This window comes from Ranitomeya variabilis, chromosome 6, assembly GCF_051348905.1.
Source record: "Ranitomeya variabilis isolate aRanVar5 chromosome 6, aRanVar5.hap1, whole genome shotgun sequence".
NCBI lineage: Eukaryota > Metazoa > Chordata > Amphibia > Anura > Dendrobatidae > Ranitomeya > Ranitomeya variabilis.
Window position 1 is genome coordinate 538481671 of NC_135237.1, and position 20002 is coordinate 538501672.

Consider the following 20002-nt stretch of genomic DNA (forward strand, 5'->3'; position numbering starts at 1 on the left):
CCTGACAAACTCAAGATGTTGACTCTGTATGTACAGTAGCCAGGAATTAAAATTGGGTTCAGTATAGTTGAAGGGGTTTTTACTGTAAAGGGTGTGTTCACACTGAGTTTTATTTTTTCTGAGGCTTTGGATCAGAAACTCTCCAAGTATGAGCAAACGGAGTCTTTTTGTTGAGTTTTCGGAGCTGAAACTGCCAATGCCTTGTAGATTGCGGCACAGCCGCCAAATTTTTCCAGGCGACTATTCTTGAAGAAAAAGCCAGTGCCAATTTTTCCTCCAGAGGGTTCATTGCACTTCTCCCGTCAATCTCACGACAACTAATATCTTCTTTAATATCTTAATTAAGATTGCGAGCGGCTCCTGAAGAATAAGGTTTCCAGACACTGAAGTAGATAAAAGTAGTAACAAAATACTGAAGATCTGCACAGCAATGTCGTTTTTATATTGCTGCGCATTATGTTCATTTTTTGGGCACTTTTTCAGGTGGCTCCTAAACGGCATTCGCATGATAAAGACTCCATGTGCACATACCCGTCTTTTTTAGGTACATTCCGCCACACAAACCACCTTAAAAACCTGAACATATGAGCAGGAATGTCATTATTCCATAGATTTTATAGCCATGCATATGTTCATTCTTTTGAATGGTGTTTGAAAGGTTTTCAAGTTGCTTTTTCCACCAGGTGTTTTTAAAAATCTTTTCTGAAAAAAAAAATAACGTGGATTCCGCCTTAAAACCACCTGAAAAAAAAAAACAACAAAAAACAATGCACAGCAATGTAAAAACGGCATTGCTGTGCACATATTCAGCCTTTTGTTACTTATTTTAACCCCTTCATGGTTCAGAAACTGTGAATTGATTAACACTTCTTCAGGTGGCTTAGTTTGGAAGCCACCCGCTTTTTATAGTTGAAAGTATCGGGGAAAGATGCTGCCAGCAGAACAGGCACTGAAGATGATGGCATAACTGTCAGCAAAGAGTGGCTTCGGCGTCGGAAGTAAGGCATCATACCCTAAATCAGTTTTTGAGGATTTTGAAATCTGTCTGCAGAAAAAAATTCCTAAAAAAAATTTGTGTGGATGTAGCCTGAGTGTTCAGTTTCCCTGCAGCACTTCCGCAGGGGAAATTAAGTATTACACAGATGTGTGTAATTCAGGATAGGAAAGGTCCTCCAGTCCTTCCTTCTCCATTTCTAATCTGCTGATGACTCATGTATCAATATAACATTATAAGACTTCTACATTTCTGCTCTCAGAGCCAGTCCCTTCTCCTCGGGATCTCAATGTGAGAGATATCACCACGCACAGTTTCAGAGCTTACTGGACACGATTCGCTCCAGATATCGTCATGTACAGACTGACATGGACGCCCCGCACTGGTGGTACCACTCAGGAGGTAAATGTCCTTTTTACCCCGTAACATAATTTTTGGTGATTTGTTCTGAGAGCACATTCAGTCCATGTAAATCATATATGTATATATGTCCTGGAGGTCTCTCTATCTCTTCTCCTTTTTTTCCCATTTAATGTTAGAAGGGGCTGTTTGTTCCTCCTTTCTGTAGACATCGAGCACTTTTCCTCTGGAGTCGTGAATGTAGTCGGTCGGAGCTCATTACTGGCCTGAAATCGGCTGGTGTAAATGGCTCATATCCTATTGGCAAATTGGTGTTTGCTTTCTTACTTTATTTTTCCTTTAAAGGGGTTGTCTATCCTTTAGGGACTTTTTTTTTTTTTAACTTAAATACATGTATTTTTGGCTAAAATTCATTTTTGTAATTGGGTTTAATAAAAAAAATTTCACCGTTTGCCTTCTGCAGCCTTTGTGATGCACCGTCTAATGCAGGCTTTAGAATGAGTTTGCTGAGAATCCGGCAATGAGCTCATTCTGACTGTCCAATGGGAATGTTTGTGACTCTTTAAGCTCCTCCCTGCAGATTTATAACCACAGATCACATCATTACATGTGCTGGAAGCAAAGAGGCTGTAAGAGCCAAAGAGTGCCAAATTTTTAATGAAACCCAATGGCCAAAAATTATTTTTGCCCAAAATACATGCATTTAAGCAAGCAATACAAAAAAAAATCCCCATATGTGGACAACCCCTTTAAGTAAAGAAAATATGAAAACTTTTGAAATTTTTAACCAATAAGAAGCAAGCTTTATTCATTCTCATCAACTCTTCATAGGCTCTTGTAAAGGGAGACATCTCCAACTATCTCATGGATGGTCTGACTCACAGCACAGAATATGAAGTTACCCTTTCCGCAATATTTCCAGATGAAACAGAAAGTGATTCCCTATCGGCTTTGGCTACAACTCGTAAGAAATCTTTTAAAACAAAAAATCTTAATTCTGTAATTAGAAATTGTGTAATATGTTCTTCATGATGGGTGGAAGTTAATTAAGTCAAAATGTAAGAGTAGGGTAGACGTCGGGGACAAAAAAGTCCCATGGTTCCCCCGAGTGTCATATTCTGCGGACAGATTCCTAGTGACTTCCTTGCTCCTTGTTCTTGTAGTCAGGGCCAGAAAGAGGTCTGTGGCAGGTCTTTTGCTGGTAATTGAAATTTTCTAATGTTAAGAAAATCTTAGGTCAAAGCGACTAAGCTAAGGTGGCTACAAACATAATAGAAATCATAAATTATAATGCTATAATACTGTGCTAAGTGCCTTATAGTGCCTAAATAATTTAACCATGCTGCCTTTAAGAAGGGGATGTCATCAGATCAAAACTGGAAACAGTTTGCTCTATAATATTCCAGTTGCTCCCCTGAGTATTCCACTTTTTGTATTTTTTAAATCCGCCATACGGTTCCAGAGATATGGGCCATTTAGTTATGACCTATTATAGCTGTTCTTTAACATGGGGGCGTGGCGCACAGAGTTCTCTGGGGGCGTGTCTTGCATTATTACCTTTTGAGTAGTGCTCCTTAGTAAAGAACATGCGTAAATAAAGAGGCCCATGTCTCTGGATCCGTATGGCGGATTTTAAAAAAACAAAAATCGGAATACTCAGGGGAACAGCAGGATTAAAATAACAATAAAAATTGACCACTTTTGAACTGGTGACAGGTCCTCCTTAAAGGATACCATGGCCCTAGAAAACAGAAGACCTGTCCTTATGATAGTTCATCAGTGCTACATCGTTGGGGGTCTGAATCTTGGCACCCCCACTTATAATTTGATTGACTTCCCTGATTTGTTATTGCTTTTTTTGTCTATTTTTTTGGTGTTTTTAGGCTGATTTTCATTTGCCCTTTGTTCTTTTAATTTGCACTTATTTTTAAGTCTATTTTATGCTATGTTTGTTACTGTGGCTAAGGTTTGGGGTTTGCAGATATTTTGTGCTGTTTCATTAATTGTTACCCCCCCCCCCTCCTCCTTGGAATGATTTTATGTACACCTGTACACCTCAAATTTTCTGTCATTTTAGAAGAATATGCTGCTTTTTTGCTCTCAAAAGAACCTTTTTGATTTTGTGCAAAATTTATGAACCACGTACGTATTTTGAAGAAGTTTCCCCCAAAACCTCATCAAATGCTAAAAGACACAAAAAAAGAAAGATGACTTAAAAAAACATGCCATCTTTCATGGTTTACCAGGCACAGAACCACACACACTTCATTAGGAATGAGTGATCTATTCTCTTAGCAGATCGGTGAAGATCCAGGTATCAGGATCCCCCAAAGATCCGATAGTGATGGCCTCTCCTGAGGATAGGAAATCAATTAGAATCAGAGAACTTTTAAAGTAAAGCTGTAACCAAATCAAAAGTGGCTATTTTTTGCTCTTATTTTATTCCCTCTCTGCTCCTCTGACTATTTTGCTTTTTTTTTTTAAATCCGCCATACGATTCAAGAGATATAGGCCTTTTTTATTTAGCGCTAATTTTTATGGTCTTCACCCTGGGGGCGGTGCTCACGGGTAATTAAGACACGCCCCCAGAAAACCCCACAGTAAGCCACACCCCCTTAGAAAAAACGTAAAAATTAGCACTAAGTAAAAAGGCAAATATCTTCAGAACCGTATGGCGGATTTAAAAAAAACAAAAAAACTGAATACTCAGGGGAGTAGCGGGAATAAAATAAGAGCAAAAACTGGACACTTACGATCTAATGACAGGTCCTCCTTAAAGACAGTGTCATACAGTGATCACATAATAGAACCATCACATAGTAAAGATATAATAGTCCAAATCAGTGCCAAAATAATAAAATGTAAGATTATTTTTTTATATTTTTGTTTAACACCTAACATATACAGATGTATATAAATATCACATTTGCTTCTACTTTCAGTGACGAGAACTACAACTACTCCAACTACAGCAAGACCTACAACACCAGGTATGTGGAATTTATTGATTATTACTGTCCCTTTTTTTGCTAATCCTGTAAACTTCCGCCTTTCATTGGGAAAAGACATTAAACAGGTTAATTCCACATTATGTGAGTAGATGGGGCTCCATGTATGAAATAGGAGGCCAATCCCTTGCCAATGTGGCCAGTGCATATAAGACGGCAGCGTTATATACCGTAACCTGTGTAGTATAGCGTTTCTAAGGTTTTATGTAACTAAAGCCGAATCACCAATTAATGGAAAGTTCTTTTATATACTTTGGGATTTCAAAATCACAGATTGCTGTCGATGAATGGAAATATTCTTGCACAAAAGCAGAGCTGGAGCTACAGCAGAGCAAATCTTCTGACCTGAACGTTTACTCTGTATTTGGTTCTGTGCATATGTTGAGTATTTGTAGCAGGTTTTTCTGCAGCAAAATTAAAGTGTTGGTCGAAAAAACTCTACATAAAATACTCACGTTTTTGCATGACTTTTAACTTTCAATGTTTCCCCATTTATTTGCAAAAAATGTTTAAAGATTTGACATGCTGCAGATATGATAAAATCCAATTTCATGGAAAAAAAAATGTAACGTGTGAACAAGACCTTTCAGTGAATGGCAATTTTTCAGAATTGTACAGTACAGTGGCATGTAAAGGTTTGGGCACCCCTGGTCAAAATTACTGTTATTGTGATCAGTTAAGCATGGTGAACATGAAAGGATCTCTAAAATGCCTAAAGTTAAAGGTGACACATTTTGTTTGTATTTTAGCCAAATATATATATATATATATTTTCATCTTTTAAATGTTAAAAATGACAAAAAGGAAAATGGACCAATGCAAAAGTTTGGGTACTCTGCATGGTTAGTACCAAGTAGCACCTACTTTTGCAAGTATCACAGCTTGTAAACACTTTTTGTAGCCAAACAAGAGTCTTTCATTTCTTGTTTGAGGGATTTTCATTCTTTCTTTTTTGGAAAATTCTCCTGGTTCTGTGAGATTCCTGGGTCGTCTTACATCCTCTGCTATTTTGAGGTCTAGTCACAGATTGTCAATGATATTCAGATCAGGTGACTGTGAGGGCCATTGTAAAAGCTTCAGCTTGCACCTTTTGAGGTCGTCTATTGTGGATTTTGACGTGTGTTTAGGATCATTATCCATTTGTAGAAGCCATCCTCTTCCTCTTTTCAACATCAGCTTTTTACAGATGGTGTTAGGCTGGGTTCACATTACGTTTCCCCAGTCCATTAGACGGACTGCGTTACACCGCGGCATAACGCGGTGTAACGCAGTCCGCTAATGCTGCCATTAAACCCTATTTCAGGCGTCATTGAGTGACGGACCCTCGGACGCGGGCTGCAGCGTTTCTGGGTCCGTCACTTCTAGCGCACATACAGCATTTGCTAACTCTATCTGCGCTAGCACGATTGAATTTCGGCACTTGCGTTAACGCAGCCCGTTTAACGCATGTGTTGAACAGGCTGCTTTAACGCAATGTGAACCTAGCCTTATGTTTACATCAAGAATTTGTGCACATTTTTTTTTATCCGTTCTTCCCTCTACCCGTGAAATTGTGTCATTGAATGCAACACAACCCCAAACATGGTTGATCCACCCCCCTGCTTAATGGTTGGCGAGATGTTCATTTCCTGAAATTCTGTGCCCTTTTTACTCCACTCATACCTTTTATGATTGTGGCCAAGCAGTTCTATTTTAACCTCATTGGTCCACAGGACTTGTTTCCAAAATGCATCAGGCTTGTTTAGATGTTCTTTTGCATACTTCTGATGATGAATTTTATGTTGAGGACGCCGGAGAGGTTTTCTTCTGTTGACTCTTCCATGAAGGCCATGTTTGTGCAGGTGTCTCTGAACAGTAGAACAATGTACCACAACTCCAGAGTCTGATAAATCTTTCTGAAGGTCTTTTGCAGTCAAGTTCTGATTTACCTCTCTAGCAATCCTACGAGCAGCTCTCACTGAAATATTGCTTGGTCTTCCAAACATTATTATAATTACATTTCAAACTGAGGACAGGGCAACTTGAAAACACTTTGCTATCTTCTTATAGCTTTCTCCTGCTTTGTAGACCTCCACCATTTTCATTTTCAGAGGGCTAGGCAGCGGCTTATAAGAACCCATGACTGCTCTTTGTTTGGCACAAGGTTAAAGGAGGCTGGGATTTTATAAAGCTGGAAAATGTACATCACCTGGCCTTTCCTACCGACGATAGTGAACAAACCATAACATTAACGGGCTAATTAAGGTCTGAAACCTTGGAGAAAATTATCTGAGCACACAAATTTCCAAACTTTTGCATAAGCCCATTTTCCCTTTTGTAAATTTTAAAATGTAAAAAGTAATAATATTTTTTTTTTTGTTTGCCTAAAATACAAAGGAAATGTGTTATCTGTAACTTTAGGCGTTTTAGAGATCATTTCCTCTTCAAATTGTTTAACTGTTCACAATAACAGTAATTTTGGCCAGGGGAGCACAAACTTTTACATGCCACTGTATATGTTGATCTGGGTTCCTGATCTGTTTATTCAGCATTCTAAGCTTTAATATTATTTAAATGGGTTATCCATGACTAAATATATTTTTGCTATGGGCTTAAGAACTAACAGGCAGGTAGTTGCCAACTACCTGCCTGCTGTGCCCAGCACCGCTCTGTGTCACCAATGACCCCTACTGACCATTGAGTGACTCCCGCTGATGTCACTTCAACAGAGCGGCGGCTGTCATGCTGATTGACAGCTGGCTACCCACTGCCTAACTGAGTCCTGGTGCCTAGGGGGGCCCAAAAGGTTCCATTAGGCCATATGGAAAGACCAGTACCGTCAAAGACCCATGATAGTTGGGGGCCCTTTTGGAGATTTTGCATTGGCGCCCATGATTTTCACCTTACACAACACTGATAGTTATACGTTATTATCCTTACAGTGGTCCGTTTAGGTATCAGAAACCTTCTAGTAGACGATGAGACCACATCCAGCCTCCGCGTGTCATGGCTGATGACAGATGGCAATATTCGCCAATATCTGGTATCCTACGTCACGGCATATGGAGATCGGGAAGAAGTGGTAAGATGTGCAATTAAAATATGCAGAGTAATTTGGGGAAAATGTATGCCGTTTTGAAGAGTTTGTTGCAAAAAAAGTTAATAAATACTGCAAGAAAAAAAAAAAGAACAAGATTTAATGGCATTTGCATTTTTTTGTCTCTTTCTTTTCTCTTGCGGTATTTATTGTCATTTTTGTGCACATGTTTTTTGCCAAAACAGTGCACGTATTTCACGAATTTTGCCCAAAGCAAAAAAATCATCTTAATTTTTGTTTAGTAATTTTTTCTTTCTTTTTTTTTAGTTGCAAAAAGATTGTATATTTTGCAAAAAGGCGAAAAACTTGCACACAAAAATAAATTCTCACATACCTAAAATCACTCCAGAAGGAGGCGGACTGGAGCAAATGTGTGCAAAAATTTTCCAACTTTTAGAAAAAAAAAACGCAAAATAATGAATTAGATGAAAAGATCTGGAAAACCTAAATCCTGCCCACAGCAAACTAAAAAAAAAAATAGATGAACAAATAAACAAATGACTTTAAAAAATGCACAAGTAAAAAGATGAATATGATGCAAATATTAAAGAGAGGAAAAATGCACAAAACGAGTCAAAAAAAAAAAGGAACAAAAACAGATGAATCTGCCTCTATGTATCCAAATTGTTTATGTGGATGTTGTGGATGTCACCAATTGCACGTAGCACTACGGATATTACTATAGAACCCCCACAATTAAGACATTGGGTGGGAACGTAGCCTAAAGTGGCTTAAGACATAATGATAATCACTAATGGCACACAAGGATTATTAATGATCATTGCATTTGTCCTATTGATCTCGTCCCAAGTAGACCACTCATATGTGTGTACCTCGATAAAGGGGGTGTAATTAACTCATTACCTTCCTTCTATCATCCAGAGTGGTGAGCCACTACAAAGCCCACGTAGGCCCTGTTATTTTAATGGTCACCATGTAATACCTTGGTTCGCCTGTAGTGGCCACTGTAGGGAAAAGGTGCAGTTACTGGCAGCTTCAGTCTTTACTTGACCGATCAACCGATCACCAGACACTCTTTTTGCTTTTGTTCGAATTGATTTGCAGGAACCCATCCCATCAGCTACGTCAGTTATCGGTGGCCGCTACACGGGAGCTTAGAGAACCGCCACCTGCCCCCCAACATCCAAGGCTCCTCTTTTGATTAGCCAAACTGGTGCAAGATCAAACGAACGTCATGCCAAAACGAGGATGTTGCTCCATGCTGGCTAATCAAAAGAGAAGCCATGGATGCCAGGCGGTAAGAGGCAATTCTCAGGGCAACCGTCCAGCGGCCACATATTACTGCTGCGGCCTCATACGTGGTCTTGTGAAATGATTCGCACCAACTCTAGAACCAAATTGGTGATGGAATCCTACAATTATTTCGTCCATTTTCACATATAAAACACATTTCAACAAAGAGGCGAAAAATACGTGAAGTTTGGATCAGTAACATTTAATCCCGTCTTTAGCCACGCAGAGCCAATACGATAAGTGTTCCGCATGCTATACGATGCTGCTTGTTGTATTTGTAACCTCATGTCTCGTCTTCTGCAGAAAGTCGTATCCGGAAGGGAAAGCGAAGTTGTGCTGCCGTCTTTGCTGTCTGACACTGAATATAAAGTCACCGTCACCCCTGTGTATTTCAATGGAGAAGGGATTGCCATGTCATCGTCTGGGAAAACATGTATGCTGTAGTATATAGAATGATTACTTTATGCCTAATATATATATATTTATACAGTCTACCAAAGACAATGGGAAGGTAGCAGTGAGAATGTAGCAGGGCAGGCCTGTCTGGGGTCCTTAGCTAAAAATGACAGCGCCCTTATTCTGTATAGTCATAGCGCGCATCCATGGCCGGGACATGTAGAGCGGGAGTGAGGAAAGCCTTATAGCCGGTAGAAGGAGATGGAGGTTCGATGGATCACCTGAGGATTAAGTTATATCCGGACTACATCAGTTATGATGTCCACCACCTCGGTTCTTGTTGTCAAGTGCTGAACTTCAGAAAAGTTGCCTACGGGTGTGTGCACACGATGTTTTCTTCAAGGAAAGTTCACTACAAAACCAGCCTGACAAAGCGCTTCCTAAATGCTCAAAAGAATAAACATAACCCATTGCCTGTAAAAATAACTTGGTGTGCATGGGTACAGTTTTCTGAGAGTTTTATTTTTAACTACTTCAAGTTTCCAAAGATGCCAGACAGTTAAAAGAAGCTAGAAGTCCATTTTTCAGGTGTCTTCCTTTCTCCAGACTTAGCAATACAAGTCAATGGGACAGCTCGAAATACATCCAAAAGATGTACATACTAGAGATGGGCAAACCCAAACAGTAAAGTTCAGGGTATTCTCCAAGAAGTCTGTGTTACTGTTCGGGTTCGGCACTCCAAACATCGGGTGTTTCTCCCGCTGTCATCTGCATGACAGTGAAAGAAACACCAGCTGCTGTGATCGGCGGTAAAATCATTACCGCCGGTCAAAGATCTGTGGTGCCCCGCTGCCAGATTACAACATAAGCCTACAGCTGTGACCGAAGGTAAAAAGTTTACCTCCGGTCACAGACGTCGGTTTATGTGAGTACTACTCCCATTAGATGCGCCTTTTCTGGGGTGGCTGCGAGCTGCTATTTTTAGGCTGGGACGATCAATATCCAAGGCCCCTTACCAGCCTGAAAGTAACAGTGCACAGCTGTCTGCTTTAGCTTGCCTGGTTGTCAAAAATGGGGGGACCCCACGCTGTTTTTTTATTATTTAAATAATTTAAAAAAACTGTGGGTACCCTCTACTTTTGATAACCAGCCAGGATAAAGCTGACAGCTGAGGATTTCAGCTGTCAGTTTTGCCTGGCTGGTTACCAAAAATACAGGGGAACCCATGTAATTTTTTTACTATTATTTATTTCTAGTGCACACGCCTGCTGATGAAAACTCCCATCAGCCAGCGTCTGCTGTCGCTGTTATCAGTGACAACAGTCATAGACTGATGGAAAACAGTGTGGCAGTGTTTGCATGACAGTGTGGAAAACAATGGATGTTTGGGCCCCTCATTCATGTGAATGGGGTCCAGGTCCAGGTACTATTCTGGTAACAGAAAAAAACTTTTTAAACTTTTTTTTAACTGTTTGTCCAAACCAGCCGGACCCGAATTTCCAAGGGTTTGCCCATTACTAGTTCAGACATATTTTTGAGCATTTTGACAGCATTTTGTTTTGAAAAATTACAATTGCTTTTTTCATCGTTGAATAGAGTTTTAAAAAAGTATTTGGAAAACGTCAATAAAAAGATGCCCCCAAAAAGCCTAGAAAAATCCTCAAAAGAAAAAAAATGGCAAAAAAGCGCTCAGGAAACAAATAAAGAATGCTAAAAAAGATACTTCGGGAAAGAAAAAAAATTATGATCATTTTCTGAAACGACTTCCTATTGAAAAACTTGGCGGGTTCACTTTCTTGAAAAAGATGTCATGTGCACAAACCGTTAGTTTTCTTTATGTTAGTTTTTTTTCAAGGAGGAAGTGCTTTGGGAAACCCTCTTTTTTTGGGAATTTGTAGAGTTTTTCTTTATTACTAACACTTTATCTCACAGCAGCCAGTGTGTGGGAAAGCGCAGTAGATCAGAACCTAGAGGAGTGCTGAGAGAAGTGTTTGTAATGAAACAAAGCTCAGCTCTGCTGTACTGGCGTGGACATACCAAGGGTGCCCAAAACTGAAGAGGGCCGCTACCACCTCCAAGTCAAGGAGGAGCAGGGACTTTCAGGGAGATCTATGTCCGATCCATAGATCTTAACAGCTCATTTACATATTAAGAAAAATTGTGGATTTCTCCGGAATAAGACATTGGAACGCAGATGTCGAGATGTCATTTTATTCAGCTTGGCCTGGTCAAATAGAAGCTTTGATCTATGATTTGATCATTCTTTATAATTTTATTCATGCTGTCCAAACTCCAGAAAGCATAAATGGCAGCCAGTTATATATTCTCTATAGTTAGAAGATCCGGTTGGGGACAATAGTTCGAGACAAGCCTAGTCCGTTCCTGCTTTTTGGCCGGCTCTTCCCAGTGCTGTTCCAGGTGATCGACAGGTTTTCGCTCACGTGTACATAGGGAATGAAAATTAGCGAGATTAATTTGCAGTTTGAGATAGGATAGGACATGTTGAGAAAATTGTCCAGAGGGTATTAAAGGAAATACCGTTGCCCCAGGGGGCCGCACTGATGAATACTTTGTCTCTGCAGTGCCCTTATCTGCTCCCCGGAATCTGCGTGTCTCCGATGAATGGTACGACAAGCTGAGGATCACATGGGACCCTCCACCTTCCCCCACATTGGGCTACAGGATTATATACAGGCCTACGAGCGGTAAGAATCCGAGAAGGAAGAATTTTACCTCCAAAGCGGGTTTGATATTCGCTAAATTGAGAAATTCCACCGGGAATGAAGTAACGTTCTGCGCATCGTGTTACGGTCGGAGACTTCTGTAAGAGATCCTTCATCCCGAAAGCCAAGTCTTAGACACATAATTCACGTCCAAGTTATTCTACCAGGAAATTCAACAAAAAAAATCACTGTAAAATTTTGAAAGCGTCTGGACGGCTCTGCGATGAGGCCACGTCCTCCTAAGACGTGTTCAAATATGCGGCTCGCCACAAGTATTTTAATGCTTCCAGATGGCAGCGAGGGCAAATGTTTATAGAGTGACACTGGCAGCATAGTGCAGTAATAGAGAAACGCTCCACTGCTAGAGTACGATTAAAGGGGTTGTCCACCTTTGGGGGAAAAAAAATGAAAAAATCATTTTTGCAATTGGGTCTCATTAAAAAATGTTCACCGTTTGGTTTTTATAGGCTATTTGTTATCTTGCAGATTCAACTTTGAAGTGGTTGTAAATCAGATAAGAGGAGCTCAGGAAAAGACAGATAAAAGAGTCACAAACTCCCTGACAGACCATTAATAGGAACTCACTGACTGATCTCAGTTAACTCATTCTGCAGCCGGCAATAGACAGCGCAACACAGAAGCTGCTAGAAAGCAAATGGTGCAAATGTTTTTAGTGAAACCCAGTTGCAAAAATATATAATTAGCCCCATATACAAAACTGTTGTTCCTAAAGGTGAAAAATCACAATAATATTCACTTTTTTATTCTCATCATAACTCTTTAAGATCTGTTATTCGGTATTAATTAGTGATTACTAAAGATCACATTATTCTCCTTACAAAATCCAAATTCTTTATTTAGTCATAAAGTTAAAGAAAATCGGTCACCGGGTTTCTGCTATACCATTTGAGAGCAGGAAAATGTAGGGGCAGAAAGCCTGATTCCAGCGATGTGTTACTTACTGGGCTGCTTACTGCACTTTTGATAAAATCACAGTTTTAGCTGCTGCAGATCTAGCAGTTCTCTGAATACTGAGCTGTGTATAACCCTGCCCACACCACTGATTGGCAGCTTTTGGTGCACATTCAGCCAATCGGTATTGGGGGCGGTGTTGGACTACATGGCATCAGGTTTACTAGTCCTCTAGTGATAATCTTCTGCTGATAAAACTGTGATTTCATCAAAACTACAGCAAGCATCCCAGTGAGTAATACTTCGCTGGAATCAGTGTCTTTGTATCTACATTATACTGCTTTCAAATAAGGTGGCAAAAATTTAGTGACTGATTCCCTTTAACCAGCTGGCAATTGATAATGAGTTCACTTATGTTGATGATCACACGATATTAGTAGGAGCAAGTCAATAGATGTAATACACAGTGACCGCCCCACTGCAACAGCAGGGAGCAGAGGAAACTCTGGTCTCTGCCATTTAACTCTTTGAATGCAGCGATCAATCATGCGAGAATCGCTGTGATATCATCGGGGTCCTCAGCTTATATGAGCCAAAGGTCTATCCAGGGGCATGAGGCAATACCAAACCATGGCTGCTAATTTCCTAGGAGTTGGGGTAAGGAGATCTACGGCCGGTCCAAACATTGTGATCATATCTGATTGAATTTTTGAAGCCTACCTATGGCTCTACTGAAGGACTCAAGGTCTATCTAAATGTGTCTCCTGATAATGATTGGTCTGAAATGCAATACCACACGTGACCTGTTTACAGGAGTGGCGCTGTTTTTAGTAGAAAACAGCCACGTTTTCCTAATACTCAGCCCCTAGACATGACATTGTGTCCTCTGATCAACATCGTCAGGTGTTTTTTATCAGTTTTTTTTCATTCATAGCTGATAATAAAATATTAATATTTTACATAATAAATATTAAATCTAAAATATTTTTTAAAAATGAATAAAAATTCTTAAACTTAATTTCTTCTATGAATGTGTGCTTTGGATGAGAAAAAAATAGATTTTCGCATCAATAAATATTTGCAGATCTGAAATCTCCAAGTGTTACATTTCCGTGTGCTGGGATCTCACGGGCCACATGAATGGGGTATATTGTGCTTGGATTGGACGTGTCAGGGGTGTGGATGGTTTCTAAATTTATGAGAATGGTGTAAGTTATCCGAGGGTTTAGTATATGTTGGCCGGTGATGATCTGGGGTTCTGGACTTTATTTTCAGGAGTTGGCGCGGCTCTGGAGACCTTCGTTGGAGATGATGTGAACACCATGCTCATTCTCAACCTTCTCAGCGGGACTGAATATAACTTAAAGGTCCTAGCGTCTTATCCCACAGGATTCAGCGAGCCTTTAACTGGAGTGGGCAAAACTTGTAAGAAAATCCTTATGTTCTACTGCCTTTTATGCACACCTTCACATAGAATTACTACATTGTTTATTTGCTTTTTAAATGCTAAATTAAGTAACTTTCTAAACCGTCCATTCATTTTTTCCACATTTTGCTGCTGCAGAGTATCTGTAAGGCTACGTTCACATTAGCGGCGGGCATGCGTCATGCGCCCCTATATTTAACATGGGGGCGCATGGACATGCGTCGCACTTGCGTTTTGCGCCGCATGCGTCGCTGCGGCGCCCGCGTCCGGGCGCAGAGGACGCAGCAAGTTGCATTTTTGCTGCGTCCAAAATCAATTAAAAAAAGGACGCATGCGGCGCAAAACGCAGCGTTGTGCATGCATTTTGCTGCGTTTTTGTTTGCGTTGTGCGCTGCGGCGCACAACGCAAATGTGAACGTAGCCTAAGTCCATTATCTGGCCGAGTGCTTTTGTAAACCTATTACATATCTGTCAGAGCGCCTGCGCATGATTTTGATGTCTTTCTTTTCTCTCCCCATCCCTCATCTCAGTGCTAGATATAGGGAGGGAAAAGGGTTGTACACAGATGAGAGGAAAGAAAGTATATAATCTCAGGTGAGGCAGTAAAAAATTAGGCTGTTGACAAAGAGGAAAGCACATGGATTAAGCACAGAGAAATAAATGCAGGATAGAAGCTGTGCTGATACATGAAAGCAAGTGATACACACTGAGGTAACATCCAGCCTATATTACAGGGAGAGACACAGAGCTCACATCCAGCCTATATTACTGGGAGAGATACAGAGCTCATATCCAGCCTATATTACTGGGAGACACACAGAGCTCACATCCAGCCTATATTACAGGGAGAGACACACAGAGCTCACATCCAGCCTATATTACTGGGAGAGACACAGCTCATATCCAGCCTATATTACTAGGAGACACACATACCTCACATCCAGCCTATATTACAGGGTGAGACAAAGAGCTCACATCCAGCCTATATTACTGGGAGAGACACAGAGCTCACATCCAGCCTATATTACTGGGAGAGACACAGAGCTCACATCCAGCCTATATTACTGGGAGAGACACAGAGCTCACATCCAGCCTATATTACTGGGAGAGACACAGAGCTCACATCCAGCCTATATTACAGGGAGAGACACAGAGCTCACATCCAGCCTATATTACTGGGAGAGATACAGAGCTCACATCCAGCCTATATTACTGGGAGAGATGCAGACCTCACATCCAGCCTATATTACTGGGGGAGATACACAGAGCTCACATCCAGCCTATATTACTGGGAGAGATACACAGAGCTCACATCCAGCCTATATTACTGGAAGAGACACAGAGCTCACATCCAGCCTATATTACTAGGAGAGACACAGAGCTCACGATCAGCCTATATTACTGGAAGAGACACAGAGCTCACATCCAGCCTATATTACTGGGAGAGAGACACACAGCTCACATCCAGCCTATATTACTGGGAGACACAGACCTCACATCCCGCCTATATTACTGGGAGACACACAGTGCTCACATCCAGTCTATATTACTAAGAGACACACAGAGCTCACATTCAGCCTATATTACTGGGAGACACACAGAGCTCTGTCATGATCTCAATGGCAAGAGAACATAGCATAAGCATATATAGGAACTAGCTCTTGGAAGATGGGAACTGAGCTGACCATGAACTAAACCTAACGCACAACTAGCAGTGGCCGGGTAGCATGCCTACGTTGATTCTAGATGCCCAGCCCAGCCGGAGGACTAAATAAAGCTAGCAGAGGAAAATATTAGTCCTAGCTCACCTCTAGAGAAATACCCCGAAAGGAGACAGAGGCCCCCCACATGTATTGGCGGTGAGTAGAGATGAAATAACAAACGTAGTATGAAAATAGGTTTAGCAAATTTGAGGTCCACTTACTACATAGCAGAAGACAGAAAGGACACTTTCATGGTCAGCTGAAAACCCTATCAAAAACACCATCCAGAAATTACTTTAAAACTCTGGCATTAACTCATAACACCAGAGTGGCAATTCCCGTTCACAAGAGCTTTCCAGACACAGTAACGAAACTACAGCTGTGAACTGGAACAAAATGCAAAAACAAACATGGACAAGAGTCCAACTTATCTAATAGTTGTCTAGGAGCAGGAACAAGCACAGAGAGGCTTCTGATAACATTGTTGACCGGCAAGCAACTAACAGAGCAGCAAGGTTATATAGCGACTCCCACATCTTGATGGGAACAGGTGAACAAAGAAGATGAAGACACCAGTTCAATTCCACCAGTAGCCACCGGGGGAGCCCAGAATCCAAATTCACAACAGTACCCCCCCCTCAAGGAGGGGGCACCGAACCCTCACCAGAACCACCAGGGCGATCAGGATGGGCCCTATGAAAGGCACGAACCAGATCGGAGGCATGAACATCAGATGCATTCACCCAAGAATTATCCTCCTGGCCGTATCCCTTCCACTTGACCAGATACTGGAGTCTCCGTCTGGAAACACGAGAGTCCAAGATTTTCTCCACAACGTACTCCAACTCACCCTCAACCAACACCGGAGCAGGAGGCTCAACGGAAGGCACAACCGGTACCTCATACCTGCGCAATAATGACCGATGAAAAACGTTATGAATAGAAAAGGATGCAGGGAGGTCCAAACGGAAGGAAACAGGGTTAAGAATCTCCAATATCTTATACGGGCCGATAAACCGAGGCTTAAACTTAGGAGAAGAGACCCTCATAGGGACAAAACGAGAAGACAACCACACCAAATCCCCAACAGAAAGCCGAGGACCAACACGACGGTGGCGGTTGGCAAAAAGCTGAGTCTTCTCCTGGGACAACCTCAAATTGTCCACCACCTGCCCCCAGATCTGATGCAATCTCTCCACCACAGCATCCACTCCAGGACAATCCGAAGATTCCACCTGACCAGAGGAAAATCGAGGATGAAACCCCGAATTACAGAAAAACGGGGACACCAAAGTGGCAGAGCTGGCCCGATTATTGAGAGCGAACTCCGCCAATGGCAAAAAAGCAACCCAATCATCCTGGTCAGCAGACACAAAACACCTCAGATATGTCTCCAGGGTCTGATTAATCCGCTCGGTCTGGCCATTCGTCTGAGGATGGAAAGCGGACGAAAAAGATAAATCTATGCCCATCCTAGCACAGAATGCCCGCCAAAATCTAGACACGAATTGGGTCCCTCTGTCAGAAACGATATTCTCAGGAATACCATGCAAACGAACAACATTTTGAAAAAACAGAGGAACCAACTCGGAAGAAGAAGGTAACTTGGGCAGAGGAACCAAATGGACCATCTTAGAAAAACGGTCACACACCACCCAGATGACAGACATCTTCTGAGAAACAGGCAGATCTGAAATAAAATCCATCGAGATGTGCGTCCAAGGCCTCTTAGGAATAGGCAAGGGCAACAATAATCCACTAGCCCGAGAACAACAAGGCTTGGCCCGAGCACAAACGTCACAAGACTGCACAAAGCCTCGCACATCTCGTGACAGGGAAGGCCACCAGAAGGACCTTGCCACCAAATCCCTGGTACCAAAAATGCCAGGATGACCTGCCAACGCAGAAGAATGAACCTCAGAGATGACTCTACTGGTCCAATCATCAGGAACAAACAGTTTATCAGGTGGGCAACGATCAGGTCTCTCCGCCTGAAACTCCTGCAAGGCCCGCCGCAGGTCTGGAGAAACGGCTGACAATACCACTCCATCCTTAAGGATACCTGTGGGCTCAGAGTTACCAGGCGAGTCAGGCTCAAAACTCCTAGAAAGGGCATCCGCCTTAACATTCTTAGAACCCGGTAGGTATGACACCACAAAATTAAACCGAGAGAAAAATAATGACCAGCGCGCCTGTCTAGGATTCAGGCGCCTGGCGGTCTCAAGATAAATCAAATTTTTGTGGTCAGTCAATACCACCACCTGATGTCTGGCCCCCTCAAGCCAATGGCGCCACTCCTCAAAAGCCCACTTCATGGCCAAAAGCTCCCGATTCCCAACATCATAATTCCGCTCAGCGGGCGAAAATTTACGGGAAAAGAAGGCACAAGGCCTCATCACGGAGCAGTCAGAACTTTTCTGCGACAACACTGCCCCAGCTCCGATCTCAGAAGCGTCGACCTCAACCTGAAAAGGTAGAGCAACATCAGGCTGACGCAACACAGGGGCAGAGGAAAAACGGCGCTTAAGCTCCCGAAAGGCCTCCACAGCATCAGGGGACCAATCAGCAACATCAGCACCCTTCTTAGTCAAATCGGTCAATGGCTTAGCAATATCCGAAAAACCAGCAATAAATCGACGATAAAAGTTAGCAAAGCCCAAAAATTTCTGAAGACTCTTAAGAGAAGAGGGCTGCGTCCAATCACAAATAGCTTGAACCTTGACAGGATCCATTTCAATGGAAGAGGGGGAAAAAATATATCCCAAAAAGGAAATCCTCTGTACCCCAAAAACACACTTAGAACCCTTCACACACAAAGAATTAGACCGCAAAACCTGAAAAACCCTCCTGACTTGCTGGACATGAGAGTCCCAGTCATCCGAAAAAATCAGAATATCATCCAGATACACAATCATAAATTTATCCAAATAATCGCGAAAAATATCATGCATAAAGGACTGGAAAACTGACGGAGCATTAGAAAGACCAAAAGGCATCACTAAATACTCAAAGTGGCCCTCGGGCGTATTAAATGCGGTTTTCCACTCATCCCCCTGCCTGATTCGCACCAAATTATACGCCCCACGAAGGTCAATCTTAGAGAACCACTTGGCCCCCTTTATGCGAGCAAACAAATCAGTCAGCAACGGCAATGGGTATTGATATTTAACAGTGATTTTATTCAAAAGCCGATAATCAATACATGGTCTCAAAGAGCCGTCTTTTTTTGACACAAAGAAAAAACCGGCTCCTAAGGGAGATGACGATGGACGAATATGTCCCTTTTCCAAGGACTCCTTTATATATTCTCGCATAGCAGCATGTTCAGGCACAGACAGATTAAATAAACGACCCTTTGGGTATTTACTACCCGGGATTAAATCTATGGCACAATCGCACTCTCGGTGCGGAGGTAACGAACCAAGCTTGGATTCTTCAAAGACGTCACGATAGTCAGACAGGAACTCAGGAATTTCAGAGGGAATGGATGATGAAATGGAAACCACAGGTACATCCCCATGAGCCCCCTTACATCCCCAGCTCAACACAGACATAGCTCTCCAGTCGAGGACTGGGTTGTGAGATTGCAGCCAAGGCAATCCTAGCACCAAATCATCATGTAGATTATACAGCACCAGAAAGCGAATAATCTCCTGGTGATCCGGATTAATACGCATAGTTACTTGTGTCCAGTATTGTGGTTTATTATTAGCCAATGGGGTGGAGTCAATCCCCTTCAGAGGAATAGGAGTCTCCAAAGGCTCTAAATCATACCCACAGCGTTTGGCAAAGGACCAATCCATAAGACTCAAAGCGGCGCCAGAGTCGACATAGGCGTCCGTGGTAATAGATGACAAAGAGCAAATCAGGGTCACAGATAGAATAAATTTAGACGGTAAGGTGCAAATGGAAACAGATTTACCAAGCTTTTTAGTGCGCTTAGAGCATGCTGATATAACATGAGTAGAATCACCACAATAGAAACACAACCCATTTTTCCGTCTAAAATTCTGCCGCTCGCTTCGGGACAGAATTCTATCACACTGCATACTCTCTGGCGACTTCTCAGTGGACACCGCCAGATGGTGCACTGGTTTGCGCTCCCGCAAACGCCTATCGATCTGAATAGCCATTGTCATGGACTCATTCA

At 42.0% G+C, this 20002-nt stretch overlaps 1 protein-coding gene across 4 annotated transcripts in view; it reads left to right on the plus strand.

Moving 5' to 3' along the window:
* The window catches only part of COL14A1 (collagen type XIV alpha 1 chain), a 193363-nt gene that overhangs the window by 91950 nt on the left and 81411 nt on the right, over positions 1 to 20002 (plus strand). For all 4 annotated transcript variants that reach the window (XM_077271151.1, XM_077271154.1, XM_077271153.1 and 1 more), the window contains 7 exons: positions 1257 to 1396; positions 2186 to 2318; positions 4297 to 4344; positions 7284 to 7423; positions 8996 to 9125; positions 11671 to 11793; positions 13999 to 14148. In XM_077271151.1, the coding sequence (XP_077127266.1) occupies positions 1257 to 1396; positions 2186 to 2318; positions 4297 to 4344; positions 7284 to 7423; positions 8996 to 9125; positions 11671 to 11793; positions 13999 to 14148 (864 nt within the window). The remainder of the gene's footprint in view (positions 1 to 1256; positions 1397 to 2185; positions 2319 to 4296; positions 4345 to 7283; positions 7424 to 8995; positions 9126 to 11670; positions 11794 to 13998; positions 14149 to 20002) is intronic.